At 54.3% G+C, this 23,526-nt stretch overlaps 10 protein-coding genes across 10 annotated transcripts; 4 read left to right on the top strand and 6 right to left on the bottom strand.

Annotated features, from left to right (window-relative positions):
* Nucleotides 1-94: 94 nt before the first annotated feature.
* CLAFUR5_14520 (putative alpha/beta-glucosidase agdC) lies at nt 95-3,226 on the top strand (the record flags this gene model as incomplete). The annotated part of the gene is made up of 3 exons (XM_047913668.1): nt 95-338; nt 395-683; nt 739-3,226. The coding sequence occupies 3 exons, from the start codon at nt 95-97 to the stop codon at nt 3,224-3,226; spliced, it is 3,021 nt and encodes a 1,006-aa protein (XP_047769742.1).
* Nucleotides 3,227-4,021: 795 nt separating this feature from the next.
* CLAFUR5_14521 (uncharacterized protein) lies at nt 4,022-5,200 on the bottom strand (the record flags this gene model as incomplete). The annotated part of the gene is made up of 1 exon (XM_047913669.1): nt 4,022-5,200. The coding sequence occupies one exon, from the start codon at nt 5,198-5,200 to the stop codon at nt 4,022-4,024; it is 1,179 nt and encodes a 392-aa protein (XP_047769257.1).
* A 674-nt stretch (nt 5,201-5,874) lies between these two features.
* Nucleotides 5,875-6,963, bottom strand: CLAFUR5_14522 (uncharacterized protein; the record flags this gene model as incomplete). The annotated part of the gene is made up of 1 exon (XM_047913670.1): nt 5,875-6,963. One exon carries the CDS (start codon nt 6,961-6,963, stop codon nt 5,875-5,877), a length of 1,089 nt encoding a protein of 362 aa, XP_047769743.1.
* Nucleotides 6,964-7,504: 541 nt separating this feature from the next.
* On the bottom strand, nt 7,505-8,400 carry CLAFUR5_14523 (Deoxyribose-phosphate aldolase; the record flags this gene model as incomplete). The annotated part of the gene is made up of 2 exons (XM_047913671.1): nt 7,505-8,107; nt 8,176-8,400. 2 exons carry the CDS (start codon nt 8,398-8,400, stop codon nt 7,505-7,507), a joined length of 828 nt encoding a protein of 275 aa, XP_047769577.1.
* A 919-nt stretch (nt 8,401-9,319) lies between these two features.
* Nucleotides 9,320-9,804, bottom strand: CLAFUR5_14524 (40S ribosomal protein S27; the record flags this gene model as incomplete). The annotated part of the gene is made up of 3 exons (XM_047913672.1): nt 9,320-9,502; nt 9,561-9,623; nt 9,802-9,804. The coding sequence occupies 3 exons, from the start codon at nt 9,802-9,804 to the stop codon at nt 9,320-9,322; spliced, it is 249 nt and encodes an 82-aa protein (XP_047769745.1).
* Nucleotides 9,805-10,969: 1,165 nt separating this feature from the next.
* Nucleotides 10,970-13,222, bottom strand: CLAFUR5_14525 (Ubiquitin thioesterase OTUB1; the record flags this gene model as incomplete). The annotated part of the gene is made up of 7 exons (XM_047913673.1): nt 10,970-11,093; nt 11,145-11,675; nt 11,732-12,012; nt 12,067-12,332; nt 12,386-12,449; nt 12,514-12,600; nt 12,746-13,222. The coding sequence occupies 7 exons, from the start codon at nt 13,220-13,222 to the stop codon at nt 10,970-10,972; spliced, it is 1,830 nt and encodes a 609-aa protein (XP_047769746.1).
* Nucleotides 13,223-15,856: 2,634 nt separating this feature from the next.
* Nucleotides 15,857-17,565, bottom strand: CLAFUR5_14526 (COP9 signalosome complex subunit 2; the record flags this gene model as incomplete). The annotated part of the gene is made up of 5 exons (XM_047913674.1): nt 15,857-16,578; nt 16,642-16,741; nt 16,796-17,191; nt 17,244-17,466; nt 17,522-17,565. The coding sequence occupies 5 exons, from the start codon at nt 17,563-17,565 to the stop codon at nt 15,857-15,859; spliced, it is 1,485 nt and encodes a 494-aa protein (XP_047769747.1).
* A 335-nt stretch (nt 17,566-17,900) lies between these two features.
* Nucleotides 17,901-19,178, top strand: CLAFUR5_14527 (Pre-mRNA-splicing factor cwc25; the record flags this gene model as incomplete). The annotated part of the gene is made up of 1 exon (XM_047913675.1): nt 17,901-19,178. One exon carries the CDS (start codon nt 17,901-17,903, stop codon nt 19,176-19,178), a length of 1,278 nt encoding a protein of 425 aa, XP_047769748.1.
* Nucleotides 19,179-20,114: 936 nt separating this feature from the next.
* Nucleotides 20,115-20,941, top strand: CLAFUR5_14528 (GTP-binding protein RHO3; the record flags this gene model as incomplete). Its single annotated transcript, XM_047913676.1, has 4 exons — nt 20,115-20,167; nt 20,255-20,323; nt 20,379-20,755; nt 20,817-20,941. 4 exons carry the CDS (start codon nt 20,115-20,117, stop codon nt 20,939-20,941), a joined length of 624 nt encoding a protein of 207 aa, XP_047769740.1.
* Nucleotides 20,942-21,414: 473 nt separating this feature from the next.
* Nucleotides 21,415-22,837, top strand: CLAFUR5_14529 (4-formylbenzenesulfonate dehydrogenase; the record flags this gene model as incomplete). Its single annotated transcript, XM_047913677.1, has 7 exons — nt 21,415-21,513; nt 21,574-21,618; nt 21,719-22,009; nt 22,071-22,096; nt 22,173-22,406; nt 22,456-22,573; nt 22,829-22,837. 7 exons carry the CDS (start codon nt 21,415-21,417, stop codon nt 22,835-22,837), a joined length of 822 nt encoding a protein of 273 aa, XP_047769741.1.
* Nucleotides 22,838-23,526: the final 689 nt, after the last annotated feature.

The raw sequence follows: 23,526 nt of genomic DNA on the forward strand, positions 1-23,526 counted from the left end.
TCTTTATAAACACTTCCAGTCCGCACATTAAAAGTTCGGCGTCGCGCCTTCGCTCTCTTCCCACCCAACATCGCCACAACCCAGGACCAGCAAGATGGCTCCTCCTGCACGCATCGTTGGTGCGGCTTTGGCACTGTCTACTGCCGCACTCGCATCACCACTCGCTCTCACCCGCCGACAGAACGGCACTACCCCGACCCAATGTCCAGGCTACTCAGCCAGCGACATCCAGACCAGCGCCAATGGTCTGACTGCAAGACTCACCCTGGCCGGCTCGCCTTGCAACGTCTACGGCACTGATCTCGAAGACTTGACCTTGACTGTTGAGTATCAGACTGGTCAGTAGTCAAATCACATCACAGCCCCCATTGCAGCCCACTAACAAATGCTCTAGACAACCGCTTGCACGTCCTGATTCAGGATGCCGCCCAGCAAGTCTACCAGCTCCCCGAGTCCGTCTTCCCTCGACCTGCCTTCACCGGTGTTGACTCCACCGCGAGCAACCTCGACTTTGACTACGTCGAGAGCCCCTTCAGCTTCACCGTGAAGCGCAAGTCCTCGGGCGAGGTCCTGTTCGATACTTCAGCAGCTTCGCTGATATTTGAGGATCAATACGTGCGCTTGAGAACATGGGTACCAGACGAGCCGAACCTGTACGGCACTGGAGAGCACACCGATCCATTGTAAGTCCCATTAAATGGTCACAGTGGCAAATTCGCTAACGCCGCACGCCCACAGCAAGCTGAACACGAGCAACTACACACGCACAGCATGGAACCGTGATGCATACGGTACCCCGCCTGGCACCAACCTCTACGGGACCCACCCAGTCCACTACGATCACCGTGGCGCCAATGGCACGCACGCTGTGTTCCTGCTCAACTCAAACGGCATGAATTACAAGATCGACGACAGCGATGGCACATACCTCGAGTATGACTTGCTTGGTGGAGTCTTAGACTTCTACTTCGTGGCGGGCCCCACTCCTGTGGAAGCTTCCATACAGTACTCGGAGATTGTGGGCAAGTCTGCCATGCAGCCGTACTGGGGCTTTGGTTTCCACCAATGTCGTTATGGATACCAGGATGTCTACAACGTTGCTGAAGTGGTTGCAAACTACTCTGCGGCCAACATTCCTCTGGAGACTATGTGGACCGACATCGACTACATGCACCTGCGATGGGTCTTCACCCTCGACGAGGATCGCTACCCACTCGAACTCATGCGAGAACTGGTCTCGACACTGCACGAACGCCAACAGCAGTACATCGTGATGGTTGATCCAGCGGTTGCGTACCAAGATTATGATGCTTTCAACAACGGAGTTGAGGACGACATCTTCATGAAGAAGAACGGGAGCATCTACAAGGGTGTTGTCTGGCCTGGTGTTACCGCTTTCCCTGATTGGTTCCATCCAAACACTCAGAACTACTGGGACGAGGAATTCCTGAGCTTCTTCGATCCTGACGCTGGTGTGGACATTGATGGGCTCTGGATCGACATGAATGACCCCAGCAACTTCTGCAACTACCCGTGCAGCAACCCTGAGCAGGAAGCACAAGCGCTTGGCAACCCACCACGACCACCAGCCGTTCGACTCGGATCTCCTCGTCCTATTGCTGGCTTTGGACCAGATTTCCAGCCCATTTGCAAGGCTCAAATCACCTTCAACGTGGTCGCAGAGACCTTCTTCGGCGAGAACATCATCGTCTACGGCAATGTCTCGACCATTGGTGGTGCTGACATCACAAATGCGGCACCTCTTGGCGCAACCAACTACCCGACGTGGAGTGCAACCATCGACTTTCCTGCCAACACTGTTGTCTCTTTCCAGTATGTTCGTGCTCAACCCGATGGCACTTACGTTTACGAGGCTTCGAACCATACCATCACTACTGGTTCTTGCAACAGCACGGCCCAAGCGACCAATGACACTATCACCACGACCTCGCCACCTCAGAGCGCGAAGGTCAGACGCTCTGCCGCCTTCTCAGCGAAGAGACACCACACTTCGTTCAACTACAAGCGACAAGCTACTGGTGACAAGAAGGGTCTTCCTGGACGCGATCTCATCAACCCTGCCTACAACATCGAGAACGAAGCGGGCCGCCTGAGCAATAAGACAGCAGACACCGATATCGTGCTCTACAACGGACTTGTCGAATACGACACACACAACCTCTACGGCTCCATGATGTCCGAGTCTTCTCGCATTTCTATGCTTGCCCGTCGTCCAGCACTCCGACCGCTCATCATCACTCGTTCCACATATGCTGGCGCAGGCGCACAAGTCGGCAAGTGGCTTGGTGACAACATCTCGAACTGGTTCTCCTATCTGATCTCCATCAAGGAGAATCTCGAGTTTAGCGCCATGTACCAAGTGGCAATGGTCGGATCTGATGTGTGTGGCTTCGGCTCTGACACGACTGAGAATCTCTGCGCACGCTGGGCAATGATTGGTGCCTTCTCGCCATTCTACCGCAACCACAACCAGAACGACGCAATCTCGCAGGAGTTCTACCTTTGGCCGATCGTCACCTCTGCCGCTCAGAATGCCATCGACATTAGGTACAGACTGCTTGACTATTTCTACACGGCTTTCCACCACCAGAACCAGACCGGCACGCCCAGCATCCAGCCAATGTTCTACCATCACCCGGATGACGCGAACACCTTCTCGTTGGGCTACCAGTTCTACTACGGCCCTGGTCTGCTTGTGGCGCCAGTCACAGAAGAGGACAGCACAACGGCCACTTTCTACCTCCCAGATGAGATCTACTACGACTTCTACACGCACGCCACAATCGAAGGCACCGGCGCCAACTATACCGTCAACGATGTTGCATACGACTCCATCCCGCTCTACTACAAGGGTGGCAACATCTTGGCCCAGCGTGTCAACTCCGCCAACACGACCACCGAGCTGCGCAAGCAGAACTTCGAGATCATCATTGCTCCAAGCCGAGACGGCACTGCCGAAGGCGACCTCTATTTCGACGACGGCGTCAGTGAGGTCCAGTCGAGCACCTCTCTGATCCACTTCGACTACTCCGCAGATGGTACCTTCCGCATGACGGGCCAATTCGGCTACGACTCTCGCGTTGTCATCGAGAGCATCACAGTCCTCGGCAGCACTGTCAGCAACTCGACTCTCGGCACAGCGCGCACAAAGGTCGTGGACAACCAGCAGATCTCGCTGCAGCAAGAGTATGAAGCGCAGGTATAGACCGGTTTACAGGACGGTTTAGAAGGTCGTGGCGTTTCACGCGATTACATGAGATGGATGACAGAACAGCAACTTTTTCGGTAATGGGTTTGAAATGAAGAGGATGGGGTTGGATGGGTAACGTTCATGTTTATGATTGATGATACCATAGCGCGCGATTCTGGCTTTGGTCTACTGCATGGTATTGGTATGGATGGTATCAGTCTAGCCGATGAGTAGCATGAGATTATGATAAGCATACGCTTTCGCTCGCGATTTTGTCTGTGTGTCAGAGCTAGATCGTTTTGCAGAGCAGTGGTGTCCCACTAGTGAAGAGACAGCGACGACGACAGGGGCCAAAAAGCAACCAGCCCGGCCACGACATCAGCAACAACTTCACGGACGAACCGCCAGCACAGGTTGGCCCACAGCGTCTATACGGCGTAGTGGTGGATATCATGTGCTAGCTTACCACTACATCGCCACGACCAGGTTGATTGCTCGAGAGTAGCACCATGTGTTCGGCATATGACCTTTGCTGCAGGTCACTTGACCAGGCCGATATTCTGAGCTCGGCGACAGTGTACAGCAAAGAATCTTCCATCACATCGGAGAATCATCTTGGTATGTTGATGTGTCTTTCTTGTGCAAACACATACTCAGAGCTCGACAGCCGTTCGTTTCAACCCACCGCCGTACTGCTTGCATGCCCCTCTGTCGATCACACGTCTCGGTAGGTCACATATTCGGCGCTCGGGACTCGCTCAATTTGACCCTCCTTTGGCCTTCTCAAATTGCCTCTCGATCGAGAAGCACTTAGCTAACGCCCTGGTTCGTGCCTCTCACGCGCTTGGCCTTAGTTGCTATCAAGCTCTGGTACGTGCCTTTCACGCCGATCAAAGCCTCGAGCCCTTCTTTCTCCATAGCCTTCCTCTCTTTCTTCGTCACGACGAGGACCAAGCCTTTCAGATCCAGTTGTCCCAGCCGTGGCTGCCTCTTGACGAATTGGGCAAGTTCCTTGATGACGAACGAGCCTCCACTTATGCTGAGTGTCTCCACCTCGGGGAAGACTGCGTCAAGGAATGGCGTTGAGAACGTGTGGCGGTAGGTCCCCCGCAACAATGGCACGGTAACCTTGAGGTTGAGGGACTTGAGGCTTCCCCCTGCTGCATGCTCGAGTGACTTGATGAAAGGGGCGAATTGTGCTTCGCTACCTTTGCCGCATACTGTTATGTCGAGATATTGTATGCCGTTGAATTGCGATAGCTTGTTCAAATGCCGCCCTGGCAGTGCCCAACGTTTGGTACAGACTACCAACGTCGATACAAGAAGTTCTCGAGGCGTAGATGCTTGGGAGCGAGCATGCTCGAGTGCCTCTGAGACCAGCGTGAAAGGCGCCCCATCTCGACAAGCAGGCAAGGCCAACGGCGTACGGTAGACGAAACCTTCCATGCCGGGCAGGACCAGTGGATCACGCCCAGAAGTAGCTCGATCCGTCAATTCAAGCCTAGATAGGTTGCCGTGCTCCGCGAGGTTGATGAAGATCTGTCGTAAGAGTGCTGTTTGAGCCCCACTCGACTGAAAAGATTTCTCCTCCTCGAGTGCCTTGCGGTATTTGATCAGGCCTTCCTCAATCCTCGCATACGCCGTGATATCTGCCCCTGCCTCCACCGCTCGAAGCCTCGCCTTCCGAGCTCCCTCAATCTCAGAAGAGAGACTCGCGCGGATGTGGACTTCCTCGATGCACAAAGAGATCGTCTTGATTGCGGGGGCGAAAGCTGCATGTCGCGTGACCTCGACAGCCAGCTCGAGGCTCTTCTGCGAGTTGAGGTAGAAGGCTTGGTGTGGGAAGAAGGTTTTGCTGAAGAAGGTGAGGACTTTGGAGTTGGCTTCGCTTGACACGAGGCGTAGAGATTTGAGGTCTTTGCGCGCGACATCTTGCGCGATGGTCTCGAAGAGCTCCAGTGGTATAGCCGTGAGGTTGGCGGCCGGCATGTTGTGTGGTCAGGTGTTGAGACCGAAGTGTGTGGGATGTCTATTGCACCGGCGTATTCTTGCGGTACAGACTGAGCTGTGCGATGGACTGTAGCTCTGCAGGCCTTGGCGAAATATGCTAAATTGCGGTAGTTTGCGGTCCAGTTGGAGAGTTTTGGCAGGCGAGAAGGTACTTCACCTTCCGGGAAGTGGGAAACACGCTAGCGTTACGGGGTCTTGTCTTGCATTCACATCTGGTCTAGCTTTGGAGATAGTGAATGACTGGGAAACACGGGGATCCCACCCAGGAAGGTACTTATGATTGTGCGAAAGGACTGATTCATCGTCTCGTGATTCTACAGCCCCTAAGTGAATCAAAAACACCCGATGGAAGCAAACGGTTGTGTGCAAGAAGCCGCACACTGCCGAAAGAAGTGAAGCAAAGCCAATAGATAAACGCCAGCATTGCTCAAAACCACCTGCGGCGACCTCTCCATATCAGCTTCCGAACCGACTTAGGGGCAGATCTGAAAGGACCCAAGCCGCTACAACATACGGCAGCGTAGCACTCACTCCAGTCTGACAGCAGCCACTTCCGTGCTCTTGCCATGCACCTCTCTGCTCCAATGAATGCTCGCCCACCACGGAAACCGCCAAGTATCTCAACCAATGGTCTGCGACTCACCGCCATTCGGCTACCATTCCTCATGCGTGAGGTTGGTATATTGACCATCGATGCCAACCAAATTCTGGAGCTCTTCCTCGCTAAACAGATCGTCCTTATGCCACCCACCAACACGAAGATACGCCAAGTCAAGCTGTTGGAGTGAGGAATGGCGTCGTGCGAAAGCGATCAATTCTTGAATCTTCACGTGGCCGCCAACCAGCTCCAGGCTCTCCAAGAGAGGCATTGTCTCATTCAGCAAAAGCCAGATGACGTCCGCTCGGCTGGATGAAGGTGGCATGGATCCCGCTTTAGCAAACGAGACATCGTACACCGCAAGGTGGCGCAGAGAACGCGTAGCCGCAGCTACGACCGCGTTCAGCAGGGGACGGACGACGTCCTTCTCGCTATCGAATTGGAAGCCGGGGGCCAATGCATGACCCACAGGATAGTCCCTTACTGTGTTGAGCTCGAGTCCAAGGTACGTTAAGCCATCGAAGTTTGGTGATCTGATGCAAGCCGGCAGGCACCAGTCCCTCGCATCTAAGGATAGAGATGTCACAAGATGCCCAAGAATGCCCGATCCTCGCAGCGCTCGATGTATGACCTCGATTGGCTCCGCCGAGTGATGGCCTGGTGACCGACTACTGGCCCCCGACATGACACAGTCGTTGGGACGGGTCGGCTTCACATCACAGCCATCTCTGTCAGTGAGAGCCATCTCGACCTCTTTGCCGTTGAGAATGATCTGGTCCATGAGCTGCCGCAGAGCTCGGTTTTGCTTGCCCTCGGCACGAAATCGCTCCTGCTCCAGCCACGACACTCGGCGTTGATCCAATGCTCTGAGTCGCTTTTCGTGATTGGTGCTCGGTGGCATCCCCAGTCCGCGCATCTTGCGCTTGTGAGATGCGTCGATCTTCTCGGTGAGTGCGGTCTCATCCTCGAGATCGTAATCGCGCTCCACCTCTTCTACAAACAGTGACAGTATTCGCAAAGCCGGACCAAAGACGGGGTGTTTGGCGATGAGTGTGGCACGATCGAGACTCGCCTCGCTGTTGAGATAATAGGCCTGGTGCTCAAACAGCACTCGAGCGTAGGTGCGCAGGACTTTCGACGCCATGTCTCGGCTCACCAGTCGTAAGGACTTGAGATCTTATGAAGAAGTGTTCTCGGCGATGTTCTCGAGCACTTCTGGCGGCATCGCCGCGAGAGTGGCGGCAGTCGACATGATGTTCTGTATGCTATGTCGTGTGGTGTGGTGTGGTGTGGTGTGGTGTCGCAGTTGCGTCGCTCTTGTGTGCTGTGCTGCGCCGTGTCGGAGTTGTGTTGCTGTTGTCTTTGTCGATGGGTCATGGAGGGGAAGTCAATCGGTTGGTGATCGCCGCTGGGAAGGTGCGTTAGTAAAGCTTACATCAGCGCGCTAGCAATGCCAGCAATCAGCTTTGCCAGCATGTGAATGTGAATATGAATGTGAATGCTGGTAGCGCGCACACGTTGAGACTCGAAGCCTGAGAGGCCTGTCGAACACGAGCGCCTATCGCAGCGTCAGTATCTCAACATCCACATGACACCCTCACAAACTCGGAACCCAAGTCGGTACTGTCTGCCACAAGCCCTGTCGTATTCTTCATATCTTCTCCTCATCAACCCAGTCAACCCAGCTAATACCCCCCATCCCCCCTCTCCGCCTTGTTCCCACCCCTGCCCTCCTCCGCAATAGCAACACCAGCACTACACCCCAACCGACTCGCCCCAGCCTCCAACATCTTCACAGCATCCCCCAGTGTTCTAATCCCTCCACTCGCCTTGACCTTCATCTTCCTCTCCGGACTCGCGAGCACCTCACAACACGCCCTCATCAACCTAACATTTTCCACCGTAGCCCCCTCCCCATTGAACCCCGTACTCGTCTTTACAAACTCAAAGCCTGCCTTATCGGCAATCACGCATGCTGCTACAATTTGCTGTGCGTTCAGTTGCGATGTCTCGAGGATTAGTTTGAGGACCACTGGGGCGGGCGCTTTTGCGCGAAGGGTTGAGAGTTCGGTGTATATCTTGGAGTAGGACTTGGAGATGAGGTCGGGGTAGTTGAGGACGATGTCGAGTTCGAGGGCGCCGGAGGTGGTGGAGAGAGAAGTTTCGTCGAGTTTGTGGGCCAGAGGATATGTGCCTTCGTGGAAACCGATTACGGCGGCGATGGGGATCGGGGTGCCTTTGAGGCTGGAGAGGGCGTGGGGGATGAAGTCGGGGCGGACGCAGACGGACTGTGGTGTTGAGCGTCAGCATGACTCGACCATATCGTATCTCACCATTCTCACAACCATAAACATACCGCAAACCCCTCCCTCCTCGCCTCCTCACACAACATCGTAACCTGCTCCTCCGTCGCATCAAGCTTCAACAACGTATGATCAATCGTGCCCGCAACACCACTGCTCGGCACCTCATACGTCCTCCCCTCCCTCACCACCTCTTGCACCTTCCCCTCCACCTCCCTTATCAACACCACCCACTCCTCCACCCCCACCACCTTCCCACCACTCATCTCCGTCGTCATCTCCGCCCGTCCACTAACCTCCCCCTCTCCGCAAACGCCGGCGGCAAAGTGCCCACCCCACTAGCCTTCCTCTCACCACGCGTGTTGTACTCGTTACTCTCGTCGTTCGTTTCAGAGCGCTCTGAGATGGGAGGGGGTCGTTCGGAGGAAGCGTTGTTGACTCTCTGCTGGAGGGCGGCGAAGTTGTTGGGATCGCTGGAGGAGCTGTGGAGGGTAGGGTTTTTGGGGAAGGAATCGCGGTCAGGCTGTGTTGAATACATGGCTCATCATAATGCATCTGTACCAGAGATGAGCCGTGGTGGGATGGTGGTCTAGATGGATTGAGTTAAGCGCCGAGGTGCGCTGGGGTTGGGATTGGGAGAGGTTCGAGGGGACGTGGGTGGGGAGAACATGATTGCATGATATGATGCAGAAGCGACATTCAGCCAGAGACTGCGGAGAGCTGCAGCATACGAGAGGATTGGCAGAAAACTTTGTCGAAGGCAGGAGGAAGGCATCACGTGAGGTGTCAGGATAACAGCATCATAGACAGCACCAACGTGATTTGCAATTGTTTTCATTGGCATTTGCAGACCATGCAGGGATAGGACTCCTCGACGGGGTATCTGGGTCCTTGCTCTGGCTCGAGCAAAACAGAAACAGCCAGAGATCGCATCAACCACACCATCTCACCTCCGCCATGCATCAAGATATGACAGAGTGTACACCGGAAACGCCAATTTGTCCCCTTTTGCGCAACGCAGCATCCGAAAGAAGAATGTAGCCGTGTCCATTTGCGTCCATCGCGGTTGGTAGCCGGCAGAACGAGTAGATACTATGTAGTATCTACAATCTGCCAGCCGAGGTCGATATCGTGCCATGCACCCTCCGTTCCGTTATTCATCCCACCGCCCTCATGTCATCGTAGCAGGCGAGTCGTTTACTTTCTCCGGAAAGAGCAGCCCTCGGTAAGACGGGCCTTGCCACCGGTTGGCTGGCAGAGCACCTGTGAGCAGCCGGCGCAGGCGACGACGGTCTGTGCGTGCGAGTAGACGGTGGTGATTGTGAAGCAGCCGGGGCACTTGACGTCCATAAAGAAAGAGCGTGGGCCTGGGACGAGAGTCTGTGTGTTGTGTTAGAGATGGTGGTATGCGAGGGGTGTGGTTGATGAATATGCATACCTTCAGCTTGTGCTTGCGCGCCTCAGCCTGTGGGCTTGGGTTGAGGAGATCCTGAGCCAAGACCTGTGGTGTCCATGTTAGCCTGCGCTGTCCTCCTGCCTGTGTTTCTCGTCTCTTGAATGTGTCTGCAGAGCTTCCCAATGTCCTCTTCGCCGTTTTAGTGCAGTCTCGGCTGTCGTGTGCCTGATGGCGAAGAGGACAGGGGCGCCCGCCACAGCACCTCTCGAGCGCTGCGACGTACCATGATTGCGGTGTTTCGATGTTATTTGATGTCGGAATTGGTTTGTCGATGAATCGTCTCGGGTTTTGACTGTGGTTGTCGACGTCGGCGATGCGTGCGCTGGTAGATCAAAGTCGATGGCAAATTGAGAATTGGTGCGGAGTTTGCTAACTTCGTGGACGTCCGTGCTTTTTTGTGCCAAGGTTTAGTCATCCTTGCAACTTCGCGAACGCTCTTTCTCTCATCACTTGACAATGAATCACAATTACGCATGTGAATGACTGGTCTATTGCTCATCGAAGCTAGCATCGGTTCAAAAGCCACGCTTAGGCCATGAGACTCTTGCCGTTCAGTCGGGCGACGAGATTTGGCATCAAGACGGTGACTCAGTGTTTCAGCATGCACAAGACTATCGACTTGTCACTTTGCACTCCCACGGGACAGGTCAGATCTTGGACTAGGCTTGTTCCAACGTGGCGCTGAGGGTGAGTCGAAGATGCGGAGTCAGTTGCCTGCAAGCATCATGTGAAGCAAAAGAGTGTCTGATTAAGTCTAACACTCTAGCCATGCCTCAATCCTTCTGGATAATCCTACTTCGCCACGCACCAAAGCACCGTGGACTTTTGCACACAGTAATAAGGACAAAAACCGAAAGTGATGACTCTTCCCTTCCTTCGCCACCCATCACGCCCCCCTATGCCCCATGTTGTTCCTCCCCATCGCCATCGCTAAATGCTTACAACTCTCATCGAGCCCTGTTAAAGCTACACAACACACACTCTGTCAAGTGCAGTCTATTTCCTTCTTCCCACCCTGTACCACGCTCCCACCACACCATTAGTTGCAAGAGTATCCGATACGGAGAGTATGATATGTTGATAAAACTCATGCTGCTGATAGGGTTCCCTGAGGAGATAAAATCTTAGGTCGTAATCTTCGTCGTCAAAAAAGCTTGATGAAACAACCAAAGGAGCGGCGAAGGTTGAGATTGGTGGCTGCGTGCAGATGAGGATGTTCGCGGAGAAGTATGAGAGAGACTAATGCACAGTGCCGTCGCGATTGTGTGACACTCTGTGGAACGCATTACCAGAGTCTGGGTGCGCCCACGAGCGGAGACGGCAGCGAGGAGAGATGGTCAGTCGGATCCTCTGTGGATCGTAGGACCGTGTTGCCACGATGTAGACCGAGGTCAGCCGCTGTTCTTGTGTCGCGGAGCTTTGGTGCTGCTCGCTACCACGGCGTACTCGTCATCGGGATCCCACTGTTCGGGCTGGAATTCCGGGTTGAGGAAGTGGGCCGTGTTGAAGTGGGAGCTGCGACTGTTAACATTGATACTACACATGTGATTATGGGTTGATCCTCACTTTCGGAAGATCGACGTCTGGAACGGCATCGACGACGCCTGCACAAAGTTTTCCTCGAGCTGCCAAGCTGATGGTCTGAATGGACCGCCACTGAGCTGATGCTGGAAGTCCGGATGACCTAGCGTATGCTGAGGAACAGTGGTTCGTATCGCCAGCTCATGCGACATCTGTGTCGGTGGTGTTACCATTTGGGTTGGTGTGCTCGCGGACACATACATAGGCTGCGACTGGACATGCGGCTGAGGGGCTGGTGCAGGAGGGGTGGGCACTGCCGGTGCACAAGATGGAACCGGTGCTGGCGTGCTGAAGAAGTCTGCACCTGAGCCGAAGTTGGAAGATGACCAGCTGCTGCCTTGCGACATGTTCGCATACGACATGCCAGGTATCGAGGTCATCCACTCCGATACACCAAGGTCTTGCACTGGCTCATAGGCTTGAGTTGCGAACTGCAAGTACGTTGGCACCGGAGCAGGTGGCGGTGGCGGTGGGGCTGGCAGGTCCTCTGGCTTGTAGAGCAGATCATAGTGACCACTGTGCACCGATCAGTATTTGACATGTTGGCGCCACAACTGTGACAGTGGACTCACGGTCTGTAGAGAAGTCTCACACTGCCGATAGTGTAGCCTCCATGGTTGACAGGGTCGAAGCGATGCATCGTGACCTCACTACCTTCACTACGGTCAAGGTACATGACCTCAAGCGAGATGCCGGCTGGGGATAGCAGAGCGTCCTTGAGCGCAACGAGTCCGACATGATCGATCTCTGCGCCAATAGGCTCAATCTGCAGCTTGCAGTACTCTTCAACAGTTTGGCCAAGTAGCCATGGCGCATACTCGTCGCGCGTCTTCATCCAAGCAGAAGTGGCAGTCTACAGCACGATTAGCTTCAAGTCGACGTTGTCTTGCCATGCCGTGTTCCGTACCCTGAGATGAGTGATGATGTAGTTCTGCTGCATGTCATCGTTGAAAGCGTTCTCCACAACTTCGATGGCGTTGCCGCCTTGCTGCATCGTTTCATTGATGCTGCGCAACAAGTCCCGGAACTCATCCGCGAACTCTTCGACCAGCATGGGGTCGAAGCCAGCCGTGACGATCACATTCTTCATTGACTCAAGACGACCCATCTCGAACATGATCGTGTTGGTGTCGCCATTGTGGATGAGAGCTTCGAAGTAGCCAAAGGCCACAGCTGTGAAATCTCGTCAGCATAGACTCAACACCATACACATCCATCGACCATACCTCGCCAGCCACATTTGCCATCTCCACGCACAGTCCGATAGTGCGAATACTTCTGCGGGAGTGTCTGCTAGTCCTTAGCACCTGGCCTTGCATGCCATAGCAGATCCAGAGGTTGTTGTCAAACATACAGTGGTCTTCGCCTGGTAGATGGGGTCTGCCGAAGCGTACTCGGTGGTAATGGCTGTGCTCGGTTGGCGTTGACCAACAAGCGGCCCCTGTTGGAGATCATCACCGGTCAGCCAGCACTCGGATGTTTTTGGTTCGCCATGTCGACGTTAGAAACACGATCCGCGCCGAAAGTCTAAAGGACACGACGACGACATCACTTCTTGTGAGGTGTGAGATGCGAAAGCAACTTACAGTGACTTCCGGTTCGTACTTGGCGCTGAGTTCTTGCATCTGCGCAAGCTCCTCATCAGTGGCTTGGTGGTGACCCTGGTAGTCGGCCATGGCGGATCGCTGATGCTGGCGGGTCTGAGCACGGGTGCGGTGCGAGAGCGTCGCTACTGAGTGGTGGCGGAAGGTTGGGTGCTGGTACGGGCCCGCGCCGACGGCCGCTAGAGGAAGCTGTGCTGGCTGCTCTACGGAATGTTGGGGGAGGTGATGGTGCTGCGACTGCTGATGGTGTTGCTGTTGCTGGACAGGCACAGGCACAGGCGGGCTCGGAGCGGCGAGAGGCAGCTGCAACGGCCGGTACACCAGCGGACCATGTGCTGTCTCATGGTAGTGCTGGGAGTGCGGGGGAAAGGAGGCTGCAGCGGGATGGTGGTGATGGCCGGCGGCGTGGTGATGGTAGTAGCTCGACGCAGTAGCGACTGGTTGTCGATGGTTCATCATTTCCAGGTTTCGCACGGCTCGCGGGCAAGCTACGTCCCTTTTGTTTCGCGGTCGAAGCCCGAGCTAAAGCAGCGAAGCGGGGCACAGCCAATTCTTTGGCGACCGAACTGAATTCTGATTTATCGACACCACCAACAGAGTTGTTTGCTGCGTTGCACCGGACAGCTCGACGTGTATTGCTGTGCTGTCAAGCGCTGATCGTTGGTGGTCGTGGCCGTGGCCGTGGTCGTGATGTCGTCCGCGGCAGGACGGCGACACTGGAATGCGGGATAGCACCGGGATATCTGGCGGCTGTAGTCGTTTGACGTTGGCAGTGGTGATGCACTTCGCTTCGTGCAGCAGCAGCAGCAGTGCAGTCGGTCCAGTCGAAAGGGTATCCCAGGTGTGAGAGGAGGATGTGCTTGGTAGATAGCGGTCGACGGCTATCTGCTCGCCTCAGCAGTGCAAAGGGAAGCACCAGGAACGCCGAAGGGACGGGAAGCACGCATGCAATGCACACGCCCGTCGGAGGTGGAGGGTATGCGTGTTGATCAAGGTCAGACAATCGACAGGGTAAGGACTGAAGTGACCACGGCAACCCCCAAAGTGTTCGGTGGCCCAGCAGGCTGGCTCGCCGTGCAGTACGGCGCTCGGAGGCTCGGACTGCGCTGCGAGACGCACTGGACACGAAACAGAGACCGGAGGGAGTGGAGGTGCGTGAGGTGGGTTGGGGTTGGGTGACGTGCGCAGTCGAATGCACTTCTTCCTTGCTGTAGAGTAACCTCCAGCCGGACCGGGGGGCAACAGAGACGTGCAGGAAGCAGAACCACAAAACACCGCGCAGCAGGTCAGGTCAGGTCAGGGCAGGCAAGCAGGTAGAGCTTCACAGCAGCTTGGGCAGCATACTCGCAGATATACGTTCCCAGCAGATCGCAACTGGCGCCAGATCCCAAGATCCACTCGCCGAAGAGAATACCCACATCATCACCTATTTCGCGAAGACGCCACCGGGCACAGGTGCAATCGATCATGCCAGGTACCAAAAGTGCAATCCGTCGACGAGCAGGGGGCTCATGATGTCTCCATAAACATCCAAGCCCAAGACCCGGCACGATCAGACCAAGCACTGCGCTGAGCAGCATGTTCCCGTGCTCCACCACTGCCTTCCAAAGGCCTATGTACACACGGCAACGTAAGCAAGCGCTAACGCTCTCTAACCAAGCCCGCCAACAGAGCCCTGCATTAAACGAAGAGGAGGAACCCAATGTATCAGAAAAGTGCGGGCAGCGCATCACCACTTCCCAAGGACCCGCGCAGACGGAGCATCTCCAGTCGTTGCTCGACTCGCTCCCGATGGGCACCTGCACAGCGCAACGCCATCGCAACACAAGAGACGACGCCGCGTCCTGTGCGTGACCCGCGTCGCCGCCCGCCCACCAGGTCGACCTGTGGGTAAGGGTTTGCCAATAGTCTCGTGAGGTGTACGACCAGATCTCGCAGCTTTGCACAGTCATTGAGTGCCACTCTGTCGTGCAAATCGCAAGATTCGAACGCCTCACCAATCTGGAAAGACATCTGTAGCTGCAGCAGCTGTCGCCATGACAGCGAAGACATTCAACCACGGAACATTTTGGTGATCTCCCACCAGGATATCATCATCTGCGACAAGTATAAAGTAAGTCCAACATTTGGTACGGGAATCGCATACATGTATCTCCTACACCTCTCGCTCGCGTACATCATGAACAGGGAACAAGCGACCGTGAGCCCTGGGCCGTTCAGGGCAGCCGAATCAACCAGCCGGTATCATTCGCCAAAAGTGATCAGTCGCATACAACATCCCTACCACTCCACCAAGCAGGCGGCAGATACTCCCAGCAGGTCGGTAACGCGAAGAAAGCACTTCGCAGCCTCGCTTGTCGCACATCTAGCAAGGGCCCTCGATCGCCACCAATGAGCACTCGGGGAAGCAACGTCGCCGATGCTGTGGGCGTTAATCCATCAAACAGTCGGGAACTGCGTATCATCACGCAACAGATCTGAGACAATCAAACACCTCTCACGACGCTGGCGCAACGGCGACGGCATGCCGAGGAATTCATAAGAGACCGGTCACCGGTACCTTCGGCCACGTTATCCACGCTACACATGCTCAATAGTGCCTCTTGTGTTGTGCCGTTCACCATTCACAGAAACCAGTAATTGCTCAGAACTGACGTTGCAAGCGCTCCTTCCCGCGGGGAAAGGCAGGCTGGTGGTCTTTCGAATCCCTAGCTCGGTGCAACGCAGCATGGGTATATAGCGAATGATGTGCGCCAGATAATCCGACCATGTCCGATAAGTGGATCCGGAACCACCATCACCACCACCACCTTGCCCTTGCGTCCCAGTGCAACGGTAAGAGCACTATAGCCCATATCAAACGAAAACACCTGGATGACCCTCCACCACATCGCAGTGCAAGCGCCTTTCCGCGTTTCGCGACGAGAGCAGTAAAGCGGGTCGCGAGGCTTGCCCACGATCGCTTCCAAATGTTCTCTAGCCTTGCTGCCATCACGGCTACTCTTGTCTCGCTCCCAGCAATGGATCTAGATGCATGGCGTGGCTGCTGTTCACGCCGCGCGACGATTGGAGGATTAGTTACGTGCATGCAAGTCATTTCCCTGGTGCTCGGTTCGGCTTCCGCTTCCCAGCAGCGTGCGAGGCCCGTGACGAAGGCATGCCCTCGAGGAGGTCCGGTGCAGAGGCAATGGGTGGTGGGCCTTGTGTTCCCATCACGCCGTCCTCGCCCTTGAAACCATCACCTTCGTTGAGCACAAACGATGCCAGCGAGCGAATTGCCGCTGTCCAATCCGCCACCGCGTGCATGCGATCCAGATCTGCACGACTCTCGATCTCGACGGTTCCGGCGTCCTGGTTAATCTTGCCACGCAGTTTCTTGTCCATGATCAAGAAGCCCACGATGTCCTGAACCTCGGGTATCGAGATGCTCAGCCGCTTTGCGATAAAGTCTAGGCGGAAGCGCGTGTATGGTGCGACGAGCTTGACGACGGCCTTGGTACGCATATTGCGGGTGACTTCGTCGATATTCTCCGCAATGAAGGGATCAGCAAGGAGGTCCTTGTTCTTCTGGAGGACTGTCTCATATTGATGGATGTCGTCCCGCTGGTATGCATCGACCAATTCCGTCATAGCCGCGATACGAGGATCGTTCTTGTATGGCTTGGTCTCCTGAGAATCGAACGGGTTGATGTCCGATCCCATGAGCATGGTCGTCAGGACAAGGTACTTTAGCACCTGGATGCGCTGCAACGAGCCTGCTTCGTCGTAGTTCCGGAAGGACTCGAAGAAGTCGCTCTGTGCGTCCTTCCAGTTCTCTGAGAAAGAATCGTCAGCCTTCCATACATGAACACCTGGAGAGTATCCCTTGCTTTACTTACCTTCGCTCATGTGCATCTTGCCACCACACTCACGAATCACGCCCATGATCTTGGGATGTGGTACCGCCGACCGAACTCTAAGCGCGCGCTGATACAAGCCCTACAGTTCCGGTCAGTTTGGAATCCTCGTTGCATACCAGAGAATTTGTCATACCTTCAAGCGCTTGTTGTTCCTCGTCTCCGAATACATTTGTATCTCGAGAGCGTAGGCCTCCATCGAGTACGTGCCTTTGCTGGGATCGTCGGTGCCGTCCTCGCGCTGGCATGCCTGATGTAATTCTCGCACTTTGTCTGTAAGACGAGCGTAGTCCTTCTGTGTAAGCCAGAGTCGCGCGAGCTTGGTGTTGGTGGACAGCCATAACCGCTCGTTGTTGGTCGCTTGGAACGATTCGAGGGTCTTGGAGTAGAAGTGCTCCATGCACTGGTTGGCTGCCTGGTCTTCTGCGTTCTTCTCGATAAAGTCGAGCATGTTGTTGATCGACTTTTCGGAGTAGTTACGAGTTACCGCCGATTTGACATATGTCAGTAGCTCGGTGTAGTGCTCGACTGCCTGGTGTCCACGTCAGTGCTGCACCTTCCGTCCAATATCTGCCTTCTCGTACCTTGTCATATCTGCCCAGCTTGAACTCGAGCTTGATGGCCTGCTTGAGTCCCTTGAATCCCCAGTCGCCCTTCTCTGGTTCTAATGCTGGCACACCCAAGAACTCATCAATCGCCTCTTCTGGGTTGTCGGTCTTCATCTGCTTTGCATTGTAGTATTTGTTCTCCACATCCACATCGCCGCCTTCTTCCTGGTCATCGTCGTCCTCGTACTCGAAGTCGTAGCTAGAGGATTTGTTAGTATCGAGCTCGCAACTCGTAGTCAGCACTTCCCACATACTTCTCATCGTCGGATGCTTGCATGAAGTCATCATCGTCCGACATGATCGCGGTCGCGCTCGGGGGTTGTTTGAGGTATGGATGGTCGGCTTCGTCGCCTGTATGTTATGTGGTTGCGCTGAGGATGGTGGAAAGGTTGTGGTGGTGTTGTGTTGTGTTGTGTTCTGAGATGTTTCGTTTGCTTCGACATTCAAGCTCCAGACGTCACTGAACTAGCGCGCTTTCCCCACGTGGCCCGTGCCACTGAGATCGCGCCAAGCAAAGATCTGCGTGAGCAAGAAGTCGCCAGAAGTCCTTGCCACTTAACTTCTCAACCACAATACCACCGTTCACTCCTTTCACCATCCTGCTGCAGCCGCTCAGCGGCCATTACCGCCAGCATGGGTGGCGATCTCAACTTGAAGAAGTCATGGCACCCAGCGCTTATGGTCAACCAGCGCAAGGTGTACAACGAAGAACTCAAGGCACTCGAAGAGCGCAAGAAGACCGACCAAGTACTCAAGGAGCGAGCTGAAGAACGCGCGATCCAGGAACTTGAGCGACTGCAGGAAGCCGCTGGCGGCAAGAAACGTACCGATCGCGTGGACTGGATGTACAATGGACCAGGATCTGGCGGATTGGGCGCTGGAGGTGGTGTGAGCGAGGAAATGGAAGGCTATCTGTTGGGAAAGAGAAAGCTGGACGGACTGGTGAAGAGGAATGAAGGCGAAGCCTTGAAGAAAGATGCGCCTCAGGATGGATTCATGGCCTTGAACAGCAATGCGAACAGTGCCCGAGATGTCGCGAGTAAGGTCAGCAACGACCCTATGCTTGCGATCAAGAAGCAGGAACAGGCTGCATATGAGGCTATGATGAGCGATCCGGCAAAGCGACGCATGCTCATGGCAACTGCGGGCAAGGAAGTGGAAGAGGATGAGAAGAAAGACAGCCACAGGAAACACAGGCACAGCCACCGGCACCGATCGCACAGGCACCGAGACGATGACGATGATGGGCACAGGAGAAAGCGACGAAGGCACAGCGATGATCGGGACGATGAGAGGCGGTCACATCGACACAGATTCCACAGACACCGCAGACGGTCGCCCTCAGAATCCAGGTCAAGATCTCGGTCGCGAACTCCGCCACGAAGAGACGCTCGTGACAGAGATGAGCGGCGCTCCAAGTCCGACCGACAACGAGATCGCAGTGCCTCTAGATCCCGCTCACCCCGACGAAGGCGTGACGAGGATGATCGCAGGGAGCGCAGAAGATCATACCCATCGCCGAAGCGCTCTGGCTCGTCTGACTCCCGTTCTCGGTCACCTTACAAGCCACGCCGAGACGATCGAAGGCGATCTTCTCCACCTCGCAGCAAGAGGGACAATCCTTACCGATCGCCGCCAGAGGACAGCACGAAGAAGGATGACACTGCTGAAGAAGCAGAACGCGCGAGAAAGTTAGCAGCCATGCAGACAAATGCGTCCGACCTGGAAGCTGATCGCAAGGCTCGCTTGACTGCCCTTGAGCAGCAGGAAGCTGAGCAGCGTGAGGAAGATGACAGGAAACGGTCAGAGAAGGGCAAATTCATCGGCAGTGTGAGGAAGGAGGCTGAGAATGTCGATCTTGGCCGGAGGCTGGGAGGAGATAGGCCGAAAGGTGCAATGCGTGATGATTGAGGAGGTTGTTGATGAAGATACACCGTCGGTGTATCGCAACCCTATATACCACACGTACCAGCGTTCTCGAATCCTTCTCCAGACCCCGTTCATTGTTCACTTATATGAAGGATGTGAATTGGCTTTCACTCATTCGTTGCAGAATCGATCCGACCCACGTGCTCGGTCGAGCCAAAGTCTACTATATTACAGTACACCTTGCTTACTCGTTCACAAGTCCATCAAATTTCAGGTACGAATATGCTGTACATGTATACAAACGTACATGCAAAGTCCAGATCATGTACGAGGATCACCTTGTAGGCCGGTATGATCGGTCAATGGGCTTCTGGAACGGGCATTTCGCTCGTCTAAGTATAGCTCGGGGAGAAGTGGAAGTGGGAAAGGGCGGAAGATGGTGGAGAGTGTTGGTGGTGGGTGGTGGGTTGTTCGCCGCGCCTGTGGGGAAAGTTGGCCGGGTGAACCTTCTTGTCGTTGACCATTCTCATGCTTCCCGGCTGCACATCTTTTGTTGTACATCTTCATCCTCCACGTCTGCGTGATCTTGATTCAAACTGTACGCGAAAGTGCGTGGACTTTGTAGTGAGATCATAGTGAGGCTTGACTTATACCATCATCCACTTCCTCGGAACCGGCGATCGGCATCCGCGGCGGCAAGAAGGGTATTAGCCTGATCATCATTGCGATTGCACTGACGTGCTGAGTCCCGAGTCCTGTATTTTGCGCAAGCCACCAATCTGCTACCGACACCTTCACCACCACCTGGACTCGACTCCGCCCCAGCCCTACGACCTCCTACGTCCGATTCCACCACCACACGACTCGCGCGCGCATCACCACACCCACGACATTTACCCGACAGCGATTGCGCGAGCTGGAGCCTTGGTAGAGAAATAGGTGGTACATCTTTCAGAAGCAAGCAAAAGTGCTGCGACAATGCCGGCTCTCTGTGGCGGGACGAAGACGGTGCAGCGCAAGCTGGTATTGCTGTAGGTATCCCATGCAAGCGCGACAAGATATGGAACCGCAGCAAGGCTGTGAAAGTGAGAGGCAGGGCTAACACAATGTCTATCCAGAGGCGACGGTGCATGCGGAAAGACATCACTACTGAATGTCTTCACGCGAGGATACTTCCCAACAGTATAGTGAGTACGCTCGATATCTCCCAGCCAGCCACCTCTAACACAGCACCCCGCACAGCGAACCGACAGTATTCGAGAACTACGTCCACGATATCTTCATCGATAACGTCCATGTCGAACTATCGCTATGGGACACAGCTGGACAAGAAGAATTCGACCGACTGCGATCGCTCTCCTACGATGACACACACGCCATCATGCTCTGCTTCAGCGTCGATTCGCCCGACTCGCTCGAGAACGTGGAAAGCAAATGGGTCGGCGAGATTGCAGAGAACTGCCCGGGGGTGAAGCTGGTGCTCGTGGCGCTAAAGTGCGATCTGAGAGAACAAGGACAGGATGAGGACGACGGAGTAGCGAATGAGCCGAAACGGAACATGATCGATTACAAGCAGGGTCTGGCGATAGCGGAGAGGATCAAGGCGTTGAGATATCTGGGTGAGTACAGCTACACAATTGGGAAGGTATGGGCACCCAGCAGCTGACGACCCTCCCACAGAATGCTCCGCCATGAAAAACCGCGGCGTCAACGAAGCCTTCACCGAAGCCGCACGCGTGGCATTACAAGTCAAGAACGTCAAAGGCGACAAATCCAGCGATGGCTGCGGCTGCAATGTCATGTAAGCCATCACATGCAACCCGTGGAAGCACAAACCAGGCACGTGGCCCGTGGCTTCTGCAATGCGATGCACATGTCCACCGAAAAGCACCTTTACGCCACAGTGCACATCACATACTTCGACATGGCCACCCAAACATGACTTACATATACCCCCGAGCCACCGAACCGAATTATACACCCGACCACGAAGATGACCTATTTATACTTACTACTACTTGCTTATACTTGGCCTGCTATTTCGATACATGCGATGGCGTTAAGGCGTAATGTGTTTTCACGGCGAAGAGGAAGAGACGCGTGTGCTATGTGTTGGTAGAGGTGGCAAAAGCAGCTACAGCGATTGAATGCTCATGCAGATGCATTGAGACAGCGGAGGACTGGAGGTGTCGCATTTGTGAATGAGACGGTACAGCGAGCAAGATCGAAAGTTACACATCAACCATGTTCACCCTTCTCATGTTCACGTGCTATTACAATGCAGGTGGGCCAAGCATGGTGCTATTCCCGGCTGCCGCAGTTTCAGGAGAGCAAAGCAAGCAAGCGGGGTGAGCTCGAGGAGCTTCATGATCAACGGGTAAGCAGCTGTCCTCCTACCACCTCACGTCGCTTCGTACCTGACAGTAGCGCTACATAGTTACATACCTCGCTCGTGAGGAGTAGAGCGCCTCGTGTGCCTTGGGTAAGTAGGTACATTCCATCTCTACTGTTCATACTTCACCTCCCGCACCACCTCATTCCCCATTTTCCACTACGTCTATTCCATCAAACCCCTCCCTCAGCGCCAGATCATCTGCACCAAATCAATCATGCCCGAACGTCATGGGACACTCCACGGCAAAGTGGCGATCGTGACTGGCGGGAGCATGGGTCTTGGTGAAGGTACTGTCTTCGATATCAACAAGGACCTTGGCCAGAAGCTCGTTCAAACCCTTCTAGAGAAATCCGTATCTTTCTTCAAAGGCGACGTCACAAACGAGAACCCATGGACCGCCGCCCTCAAGCACGTCCTCGACACCTTCGACCAGCTTGACATCGTCGTCAACAACGCCGGGGTCGTGCATCGCAGTGCTGTAAGTGTCACCCTTCCGCCCATTCAAACATGTTCGTCCTACAAACGAGCATGAAAAACAGCCCAGCTACGAAGTCCCCCAATCTGAGTATGACCGCATCATGAGAATCAACGTCTCATCCCTCTAACACTCCGCCAAAAAACACATTTTCCCGCACTTCAAGACCCAAGGCCAAAGGCCACGGGGTATTCGTCAATGTCTCTTCGATTTCTGCGCCGAGGTCGAGGCCGAATTTGGTGTGGTATGCGGGGAGTAAGGGGGCTGTTAGTGCTATCACGAAAGGACTCGCGGCCGAGTTTGCGCCTGCGGGCGTGAGGTGTAATGCGATTTGTCCTGTGGTCGCAGAGACGGGGATGGTGAGTAGTGTGTTGGGTGGGACTGATACGCCTGAGGGAAGGTATGTGTTTTGAGGGCGGCGTGGATGCGATGGTGCTGATCGTGAGTAGACAGAGGCTGCTTGCTGCGATTCCTATGGGCAGGATTGGGGAGCCGAAGGAAATTGGGAATGCTGCGGCTTTTCTGGCGAGTGAGGAGAGTAGTTTTATCACGGGGATTGAGTTTCCGGTAAGTATGGGGGTACTAGAGCTGATGAACTCCAGGGGTGTGTGCTGACTCTGGCTTGCACAGGTTGATGGTGGTAGGGCTTTGATGTAGCGACAGATTTCGGTGAAATACTCCCATGTCCCTTATTGTGTCAAAAAGTACCGCCATGTCCCTCTTATGTTAAAAAGTTCTCCCGTAGCCCTTGCATTGTTGCAAAAATACTACGATGTCCTTCGTCTATATGTAGTAGTCGCAGCATCGCGGGAACAACGCTAGGGTGTGTAGAATATACGTTTTAGAGGTTTTGCAAGAGGTAGAACTAAGAAAAGTATATGGTAATTAAGCGTAGCGACCGAGCGCTAGCCACACCGGAGTACGAGCTTGCGAGTACGTAGGTGAGGCGTTAGCGAGGGAGAGAAGCTCTATACCAGACCTCAACTAGCCTTGGCGCCCGCTCTGATTGGTCAACTTTCAAGTTTAAGGGTCACGTGACCTACCGCACTGTGCCTGTTGGCGAACTCGCAAACATATACTCGTCGCTAACGCCTATGTCGTCGTATAATAAGTACTATACGTCGGGTAGCGGTAGCGTAGATCGTACGCTACTTTATAGTCTAGAAGGATTAGTAGAGAGCTCTACTCCGCTACGCTTACCTTTAGAGGTTTATAACCGCTAATAGCACATTTTATACTATAAATCTAATGTTCTTATATATTCACTTATTAGTAAACGCTAAAACCTTAAGATTTTAAGACCTAAAATTTTCAGATTTTAAGCTTTATATAAGTTATAAGTTATATACTTTTAGTATTTTAGGGCAAAACACGACATATTCGAAAGCTCTTATTAAGGCTATTCTAACGATCTATAAAGTAGGCCACTGCCCCTAGAATTAAGGGAGTTCTACCTTATTTAATTTGAATAGCTTAAAGTTCTCTTTACCCTATTTCTTTAGCTCTAAACGCCGCGGAGG

This window comes from Fulvia fulva, chromosome 13 (assembly GCF_020509005.1).
Source record: "Fulvia fulva chromosome 13, complete sequence".
Taxonomy (NCBI): domain Eukaryota; kingdom Fungi; phylum Ascomycota; class Dothideomycetes; order Mycosphaerellales; family Mycosphaerellaceae; genus Fulvia; species Fulvia fulva.